This window comes from Ceratosolen solmsi, unplaced genomic scaffold (genome assembly GCF_000503995.2).
Source record: "Ceratosolen solmsi marchali unplaced genomic scaffold, CerSol_1.0 scaffold30, whole genome shotgun sequence".
NCBI lineage: Eukaryota > Metazoa > Arthropoda > Insecta > Hymenoptera > Agaonidae > Ceratosolen > Ceratosolen solmsi.
In genome coordinates this window covers 1,934,999-1,945,836 of record NW_011948421.1, presented here as the reverse complement: position 1 = coordinate 1,945,836, position 10,838 = coordinate 1,934,999, and the positions used below count along the sequence as shown (strand labels likewise).

The 10,838-nt window shown below is 32.6% G+C and overlaps 1 protein-coding gene across 1 annotated transcript; it reads left to right on the top strand.

Moving 5' to 3' along the window:
- The first annotated feature begins 3,173 nt into the window (after positions 1 to 3,173).
- Uvop (ultraviolet-sensitive opsin) lies at positions 3,174 to 9,119 on the top strand. The gene is made up of 6 exons (XM_011498403.1): positions 3,174 to 3,409; positions 4,485 to 4,700; positions 6,973 to 7,354; positions 7,507 to 7,691; positions 8,478 to 8,620; positions 8,971 to 9,119. The coding sequence occupies exons 1-5, from the start codon at positions 3,174 to 3,176 to the stop codon at positions 8,581 to 8,583; spliced, it is 1,125 nt and encodes a 374-aa protein (XP_011496705.1). The 3' UTR covers positions 8,584 to 8,620; positions 8,971 to 9,119.
- Positions 9,120 to 10,838: the final 1,719 nt, after the last annotated feature.

The window sequence follows — 10,838 nt, the reverse complement described above, 5'->3', positions numbered from 1 at the left end:
GTTTTATGAAGAATGATATGCACACACGAACACACACACACACACACACACACACACACACACAAACACACACGTAGTGACGAAAAAATCATTAACATAATTAATTAGAGCTTAATTGAAAGAGCATTTTATTAAAATCCATAGGGAATTAATTATTATCGATCACAAATATCAATATACATGAAGTATACTCTATAAATAAGTAATTTAAAAGTTACGGTTATAAATGAAAATTTCACGCGTAAAGGATATTGTGACCGCGCACGAGATTTTATAAACTCTGTCAATATTACATATGTTGCAATGTGTTGACCAAAATACCCACGCAATGTGCTAAAAATATGCAAAACGAGTATGCCGAAGGATCGTATATGTCTTCAGCCAAAGTAATAAGATAATAAGACTGTAAATATCATGACACTGCATGTCACAAGAAATTAAAGTAGCGGATAAGGAAGACGGAAAATTAACATAAATAATTTTGTTTTAAACCTTGTTCTTCTTTCGAGTTTATTTATTTTCTCATTCATGTCTGGTCTTACAATTAAACATACAATGATAACATGCACATTTCGCAATTTTATTAATAATAATATGCGTCACATTAAAGAGAGGAAGAGAGAGAGAGAGAGAGAGAGAGAGAGAGAGAGCACTGATTGGAAGTTTATGGTTATAGAGAGTTGGAATTCTTGTTTGGATGAAGGTTAAGAACAAGAAATTAACAACAATAGATATTAAACAACGTGAGAGGTTTAAGTAATTTAGATTCGACATATGTATACAGTAATCACGTGACATAGTATTATAGAAAATCTTAGGTAAAGATAATTTTAAAATAATAAAAAAAAACTAAAATAATGGAAGGGGGAAATTTTGTAAGGGATATCGTAAGTTCTTCGAAAGGAAGATTTATGTTGTGTCCGAAAATTAATAACGATAAACACGAGGAAGAAATTTTGTTAAAATTAATCGCGAGAATTCCGTATACCAATAATCATTGATTTTATCATTGACAAACTATTTGATTATTAGTTATAGGATTGCTAATAGCAGAAAAAATCGTTAAAACACAAATGTTTTGATATTAACATTATGATAGTGATACTAAAAGTAACGCTACACAAAGAAATAGTTAGTAGTTGTAAATTTTAGTAATAATTAATGGTAGTGATTGTATTCAGTTCTTATTTAAAATCCTATTGTAAACAATCATGTTTAATTTGTTTATATAAACAATAATAATAATAATAATAATAATAATAATATATATATATTTGCGATAGTGCAATTTACTATATTTTAATTAGCCAACTTTCATGTTATCGTAGTGTTTCAATATAAATAGATATTATATCATTACGTAAAATTAAGTAGACTGGCAAAATGATCGATGTTTATACTTAATCGCAAATTCAACTCACCGCAAATTGACAAATGCTCATTTATCAACCAAGTCACCCAATTTCATAAGCTCTTTTTTTTTTTTTATTTTAATGGACCTTGCATTGTGTATCGTAGCATTAAATGGGACATCCGTGCTATATTACATATACGATAAATATATGTAAATAACTAAATTAATAGCTAAATTAAATTACTAAGATTTATTCCTTTGCTACCGAATGTTTTTTTTTTTTTTTTTTTTTTTTTTTAGTGCTCATATAATAATATTGAAAAAAAACTTTATATCAATAAGCAAAATCTTGTAGTGGTATAGTTGATTCGTCTAGATTCCTAGAATATTTGTAATTCAAGATTTACAATAATTAATAAAATTTCGCCAATATAATTTACGATAAAAATATCAGAGATGAAAAATTATATTAAAAACAAATTTGCTTTTAAGTTTTAAAATACGCGTTGCATGAGTTACGAGAATATTTAGTGATTCTATTAAGTTATGACATATGGTATTATACACAATAAAAGAATCCTTTATCAATAAATCAATAAATACACGTTTTAAAAAGTATTTAGATCATCGAAGCTTCAATTGGTCTATTTATTTATTATTTATAACTCTTTATTTTTTTTTCTTATCAAATTGAAATTTTGCAATTTGTGATTTTTCAAAATTGTCAATACAATTCTATACAAAATCTCGTAATTTTTATAAAACTTAAAATTAGAAAAAAAAAAATCTAAACTAAAATTTTAAACAGATTTGTTATTAATAAATATTCATATGAGTATGAAATTGTTGTTAACATTAATTTTTAATATACTTATTATGTTTAATAATTGTAAAGTAACCACGAACCAATGGCAATTGGATGGAACGAAATAAAAGATGAATATATATTTAGAAATATCGAAGACATCGACAAGTCATTTTGAATTAAAATCCTCATCGAGTCTCATGTCTTCGTGATTTCTTTACAATCGCTTCGACAAAAATTCATATGTCAAACGAAGCTATCTATGGTACATCTATGGTGTATATGCATAAAACGACTGAATTCTACAATCTTGAAGCGTAGGAATTGTGGAAACATTTTTACAAAAAGTACTCGAAATTTCAGAATGTATTTTATATTTTTATCAATGTATTTTTTATCGTAACAAAATAGAAAAGGAAAATAAATTAATTTTACAAAAATATAAAATTTCATTGATTTGTGATTTTATTATATACGGTTTTCATTGTCAAGAAAGACTCTTTAAAAAGTGAGCTTTTCAATAGGCAAATTATATATTGATATTCCTACTTTTAATATTCGTTGCTCACTAATATTCCATACTCCATCCAAATTGCTCGTAAATAATTTTTTTGTTATCATCGACAAGACCTTACTTAGTGACCTCGGTACCTCCTTGCGCTTAACGGAGACAAGCCAATGAATCAACGACGCGGCTTGCGCATGAAAAAGGATATCTTTTCGGAGAATTCACGAATCGGCAGAAAGGATTCGCATTCCTCCTTACCTCCGCGAGGAATGTCACGCGCATTTGAGAACCCTGACAATGGATTTGACTTTGAGAAGATTTTCCGCTGACCAAGCGCTCGGAAGATTATCCCCCGCAGCCGGGCTAATCCGCCCGGAAGCCCCATAGTTACATGGACGAATTAAGGGCTTCGGGGCGTGAGTCCTCATCCCTCCCAATGAACATCTAAGCGAGGGTATAAAAGGGCGCGTGGAGGGTCGAACGAGCTCGATGCCGAGGGTGCGACCATGTCGGAGCTCAACTGGAACGGCACTGCCAATTGGGAGGCGCGGATCCAACCCGCAGGCGCCCCCAGGCTCCTAGGCTGGAACGTGGCACCCGAGGAGCTCGTTTACATACCGGAACATTGGCTCGTTTACTCGGAGCCCAATCCCTCGTTACATTATCTACTCGCCCTCCTCTATATCCTCTTCACGTTCATCGCCCTCCTCGGCAATGGTATCGTCATCTGGATATTTTGTTCGTAAGTGTGTGTGGATCTTGGGGTACACGGGTGATGCTCGTAAGTGCGCGTCCGCCGATTTTCCATGGACACGCGAGTCGAAAATTTTCAAGCACTTACCTCGAAAGAATCGTTGATAATATTACTTATACGTCGTCTCTCGTCTCGGTGTTCTCCATTCTTCCATGTGCTTGATAAACATTTTGAACCATGTCGGTAATTAGCAGTCATCGGTGTGTAAACAATAAGCTACAAGTCCATTATTTTGTCAGTACGTATTTTATCGGACAATTGATTTCGTCGAATCGATATGAAAAGCGTTTGTGCGTATATCCGTATATGTATATTTATATATATATATATATATATATATATATATATACACACGCGCGCGCACACACACACATATATATTTATATGCTTGTAAGAATATTCATAACCGATCGATGGTTACCACTATATTGCAAATAGTATTGCTTCGACTATTATAAAACTTGTTAAAAAAATTTTTCCCAATACCCTGATGATCGTTCGGTATGCGTTGGCAATTATACGTTTATCTTATTTATATAATTATCTTCCGCGCATATAAAAGTACACTAATACGAACTTACAAAAGTCCCTTAAGTACCCTTAAATGAACATCTACTTCCTCGTACAAAAATAACGTTCTTTAGAGTTAAAAATGAAGAATCGTCACTTCGAAATGGCGTCTCGATCATAGAACTGCAAAACAACAAATACAATCATTTATAATCTTCAAAGTGTCATTCGTACTCACGATAGTAGACAATGAATTGAACTAATAATTGCTTGCCTAATTATATATTCGGTAAATTGAACATTCATATTCTTAAGAACAGCAAATACTAACGTCCCCCCCCCCCCTCCCTCCCTCCCCCTATCGCAATCGGTGCGTCATACTCTACTTAAATAGTGCACAAGCTGTCAAAAATAACGTTAAATTGTATTTAAAAACGTGATTTAATCGTTATTACAACGCTGCGAGATGAGATAATAACGAAATTTATGCTTGCAAATGCATTTACTGCACACAAAGGTACGCTGAATTTTTGACATTTGTCGCTTCACGTAGGGCGAAATCATTAAGAACACCGTCCAACATGTTCGTTGTGAACCTGGCGATTTGCGATTTCATGATGATGATAAAGACACCGATCTTCATCTACAACTCGTTCAATACGGGCTTTGCCTTGGGCCACCTGGGATGCCAAATATTCGCGTTTATCGGCTCGCTAAGCGGTATCGGAGCTGCCATGACCAATGCCGCAATTTCCTACGATCGCTACAGGTGAGTAAGGATACGCTTAGATTATGTCATCCGATTATAAAGTTATGCTTGATCGATACCGTCTTGATTGAAAAGTATTGATTGAAATGTATCGTTCGATGGCATTAGTTAAAAATTACCACCGGGATAGTTGAATTTTGAAATGTATAATCTGCGCTCCGATGTTCCATTGGTAATATCAAAAGTCGTTCGATATTCAGCTCTTTCCTGAAATCTGATAACCATGCAAGAGCTTTAATAGACAAAATATTCCTAATCTAATTAATTCAATGAAATAAGTGGAATCGATAAGCTGCATAATGCATTCGTATAGTTGAGGAAGCCCGGTAAATTATCATGTTTTTATACATAATTTTAATCGCAAATATCGTGTACGAACAAATACAAGACATTCCAGTACATATTTTTTTATTTCATACTAGACTGTACGTTTTATTTTAATTGAGCCATTTGAATTTATAAATATGATGATGGATTATTAAATGACGATTAGATGATACGTTCATAATAATCAATAATATTCAATTATTTAAATAGTAAAAATTAGAGAAGGAGATGGATTTTATTGTTAAATATAAGAGTTTATGAAGAATGCGTAATCGGAAAAATTTTCTTACGCACATTGCGAGAATGCGATCTAATTATTATCCTTTACGACAATCTACCAATTACCATTCAAGAATAAACTTATTAAATACTTTTTTGCGTCTAATGTATGGATGAACACTCGTAATATAATGTATGTAGTTTAAATTGTTATGACAAAAAATGTAGAACTATTTTTCAAGAATTGTCTAATAATAAAGTTGATGAAGTAAAGTTTAAAACGAAAAGAAATAGAGCAAAAACGGAATTTATTTTATAAGTTTTGAAGTAAGATTAATTAAAATTTAATAATTTATATATTATTTTTGATATAACAATCCGCTGAAAAAATAATTTGCCTTTATTCTGTAATTGTTCGTGAAAATTCAATGAAAATGGTAGGACATAAATTTTGAAGTTTTACGTGTAAATTACTATAAATGTTTTGTTCATTATATTCTTTGAATAAGTAATTTTGCTTTCATCGAATATTATTCATAAAGAGTAATCATATAATATCTGTATACATTTATATTTATTATTGTTTGCTTTTAACAATCATTACGTTTTAGTTTGTAGGTGCAAAAAAAAAATCTTTCTTAAAGCAAAATTAGTTGCTACCTAAAAAAACTCTGTAAGCTACTAATGATATTGTTAGCATTTTGGAAAAATACAATTCAATTAAAGTGCTTAAAATGCAATCCTAATGAATAAATAAATCCCTAGAGATCTAAGAGATTACAATAATCCATTTGATTCCAAATGTCGTAAGGTAAGTCAAAAAGAAATCAAATGGTCGTAGATAATAAAATAAATCGTTTATATTTCTATTAATTTCTATTAATTCGACAATATTTCTAAAATATATGTATAATCTCTCTCTCTCTCTCTCTCTCTCTCTCTCTCTCTCTATATATATATATATATATATATATAGCAATGTGAATGTCGCAAGGAATAAGCATCATTAAACGCGCAAGCTTTCATGTAATAAGCCTACTATGAAAGAATAACGACAACCATGACAATATTAATAATAATCAACACTATAATCGATAAATGTTTCTAGTACTCGGTAATTTTTGTCTTAGAAAGATTCTATAAGCCTCTATGCGATTCAAAGTAATTAGCAATGTCATTGGAGTCGAGGCGTTATAATTGTTAAAAGTCTTCAAATAATAAATGTCTAAATTCAAAATTATTATTTCGTCGATGAATGGCAATATTTTTCTAATTAAAAGAAAACTTCTTACTATGACGGATTGGCCGACGTTCGTGAAGGTCAATAATTAAAGATCGCTTTTTAGGCTTACATAATCGAAAGCCCAATTCTCAGTCCCATTCGGTAAATAACAATTAATGCGAAGTCAATGTCGACTCGTTCTAACATTAATTACACATAATGCCATGTTTGAGCGTCGCTGGCTAATAGCTTTCGAGCTTTTTACGTGGCAGATTTCAGAAATGTCAGCAAGTATTGGCAATTGTGACAAAAGTCACTCAACTCGTGCGCCAGCTACTATCCTCGAACAATGCTCGAAAAGAATCGCATTCGTGGCGCTTTAAAAACAAAAACAAACAAAACAAAAACAAACAAAACAAAAAAAAAACAAAAACAAAAACAAATCAAAAACAAAAATCAGACGTGCCAGTGTCAACCATGAGTGACGCAGAACGAATTCCTTAGCACGATCGCCCATCCTCTCGATGGCAAACTGTCCCGAGGCCAGGTGATGCTATTCATCGTTCTCATCTGGACGTACGTACTCCCTTGGGGCCTCATGCCGCTAATGAACGTCTGGGGTCGCTTCGTGCCCGAGGGCTTCCTCACGAGCTGCTCGTTCGACTACCTCACCGACTCCAGCGAGACGCGCTACTTTGTTGGGACGATCTTCACCTTCTCCTACGCCATTCCCATGACCATGATCATCTACTTCTACAGCAAGATCGTCGGCCACGTTATGAACCACGAAAAGGCGCTGCGCGAGCAGGCAAAAAAGATGAACGTCGAGAGTTTAAGAAGCAACCAGAACCAGCAGACCCAATCCGCCGAGGTCCGCATCGCCAAGGTCAGTCGCGTCCTTCATTCGATAAGTCACTCCGATCGGTGCATTAAAAAACTCCACTACACTTTCCCCTTACAATTCGCCCCACGAAACAATCCAGCATACTATATTCACGAATAAGGCGCTCTTTCGACACTTCTTTCTTCATGCTCCAGGCAGCCATCACCATCTGTTTTCTGTTCGTCGCCGCTTGGACCCCTTACGGTGTCATGTCACTGATCGGAGCTTTCGGCAACAAGGCCCTGCTCACACCCGGAGTCACCATGATCCCTGCCTGCGCTTGCAAGACCGTCGCCTGCTTAGATCCATACGTTTACGCCATCAGCCATCCAAGATACAGGTGACTAACTGGCATTTATAAATTATGGATTCGCCCATTGTCGTGGCTTTACGCGCTTCTGCGTTTACAAAGTATCGCCCGTACGCTCTAATCGGCAACGCAATTATCAAGTAGTCCTTACGCATTGTGCGAATATCTGATAAGTCACACGATACAATTCGTAGAATAATTTCTTTTACATGTACTTTGCGGCAATTGACAAGGTTTTCCAGCTCGCGCCAGCGTAAATAATAGGAAAGTTGAATTAACAAGGGCGATCACGCGGCGTCACGTTCAAGACCACAAGGTTATCTCTATCGTTGCTCCTCGGTGCTCATAACTAGACAAATTTTCCATTTAAACTAGCACGGAGTATAAATTAGGGCGAAGAGATTTGACAAAATAGTCGCTTTAATCGTTAACTTTTCTATAAATCGATGTACTACTAATATATTCTTTCATTAATGACATTAAATAGTATTACTTTGCTACTAATAAACGGTGAGAATTTATGAAAAATTAAACATCGATCGCTAATAATGTTAAAAAGATAAAAAAAAAAAAACAAGAAGAAGAAGAAGAAGAATAATTGCGTGACAATTGCATTATCGTAATAGTGGACGGTAGGTAAGTTCGAACGATACGAAGAATCATCAAGAGTTTTCTTCTAATATTCTTATAAGTCACAAGTCACTCTTCTATGGATATTTAAATAGAGAGAGAGAGAGAGAGAGAGAGAGAGAGAGAGAGAGAAAGAGAGAGAGAGAGAGAGAGAGAGAGAGAGTGACGACTGGCTTTACATTGCAGATTGGAGCTGCAGAAGCGAATGCCGTGGCTTGAGCTGCAGGAGAAACCTCAAACGGATTCAACGAGTACCACGACAGAAGTTACGAATAATCCTTCCTCGGGTTAGGCTTTCGATATTTGAATTAATTCGATCACTTTGCAAGGTCAGCCGAATTATCAATAATCTCTGAATTTTTCTGCTGCGCTACTGAATTATTCACTTTTGTCGCCGCTGCTCAAATCTCTTTATTTATTTATTGTGTTGTTCGGTGCTGTCAGCCGTTCAATTTTCATTTTATTTTGCACCTCCGTTTTTGCCTTCCCACTTTTACATTCACTATATTTGAATAATGTTTTTCGCTTCCTCCTTCTCATCCCAACTTAAGCATATAATTTATATATTTTCCTCTCTCTCTCTCTCTCTCTCTCTCTCTCTCTCTCTCTCTTTTTTTTTTTTACAATACCAATACACGTTTCAAAAATATTTTATTAAATTGAAATTTTATATTTTCAGCCTGTTCATCGTAATAATGAAATCAGTATTCATAAATAATCATCTTTGGCAAAGGCTGTAAAACTTTCTATGTGAAAAGACGATTGATCCCAGTGATGCCTATTAATGTAATGATAAAAGTTCTTCAAGAATACAATTCAATTAATTGACGACCATAGTATCTGAATAAATTTCAAATAGTATGCAAAAGTATATTCATGCGGAAATGTGTAATTTTAATTAATTTTATTATTATTATTTCATTGTTTATGCGATGGCCTTACTAATCACTCTTCTAGTCGTTCTTAATTAATCATCTGCTATTACTTCACAATAGTTATCGTAATTGTTTGAAAAAAGTGAAAATATGTATATTTATATTTTCAAACATTATCATATACATATTATATAAATGGTAAAACTATATTATTGGATAAAATGAAGTTGACTGTTTGGTAGAACATCAACTATTGCTATCATCACCTTACAGTGATTGTATTTTTTCTACAAATTTTATTATTATTTTTTTCCAGATTAAACTACATGGATTTTTTTATTATTGCTTAACGAAAAATTATTTTATAACGACATTATCCTTTAAGCTAGTGGCAATTATTCTCAATAAAATTGTACGAAAGATACTCGAAAAATTTTAAGTAAAATCGATATTTGGATATGAAATAATTAAAATGATCATTGCACGGTATATCGAATCTCTGATTGCAAATAAGATTCTCACATTATTTACTATAAGCTGGCTATCTCGAAGTTTACACCAAATTCAATTATAATGCAATCTGTGTATTTTGTTAACCATTCCTTTACACTAATAATCTAACTTATGCATAAGTTGCCTCAATTGTAAAAGCAATCTGACCGCTATTGTATACGAAATTGTATTTGGCAGCGTTTGAAAAGTACAGGACAGTGCATACTTGCCAATTGTAATTGTAAGAACTTTGCAATAAAGTATATGGCGCTGTGTCAAAATATATTTGTCGCTCTAGTTATTTTAACAATTCCTTATATTGTTCGCACAAAAAGTTTAGCGTTATTTTTCAAATTACATAGAGCATTGATTAAACATTTTTAATAATTTTTTCAAATATTATATTACGTTCTTATTTTATTGTTTATCGCAGCGAAAAATAATTATCGACATACGATTTACCCAACTATAATATGTGCCTTATAAGATTAGTGTTGCTGATTTTTTTTTCTTTCTCCATTTTTATTCAAACGAATGAAACGGAGAGATATCTTGCCCACCCATTACTATGAAAACATAATTATGCGTTTCAACATTCAATAATATATTAAAGTCAAATCATTTTCTCTAAACTTTTATATTCTTAATTTAATAATATCTTAATATGGAGTCTATGTGAAAATTTGAAGAAAAAAAAAATGTAAAACTATCTTTTCCCGGTAATTTTGAACTTCTCATTCTATTATTTAAAGATTCGCCTTGAATATTTAATGTAATATTCAATAAAATAAGATAAAATTTCTTTTTAACTATGAGCTCACTCGACATAAAGCACTGCCGAACTCATGTAAAAACTTCATTAAGTAAAATCTTCTAATGTAGAACAAAGATAATTGGTTAATCGATATACTGCATATGCAAATACTAAATGAAAAAATTAAAATAAAATGAAAGTAATGAACAATCAAAATAAGATATGGATAAAAATAAGAAGGTAAAACCTTACTTTTAAATACTCAAATAAAGTTATATAAATCTCGTATTAGTCGTTACGAAACTGATATTCAACATTTATGATTAATTTAATTATAAATAATAGTAATATAGTATTATTCAATATAATAATTTGTTTAATAGTAAATTATTTTAAATAGTTTGTGCATTATTATTTGCTAAACTC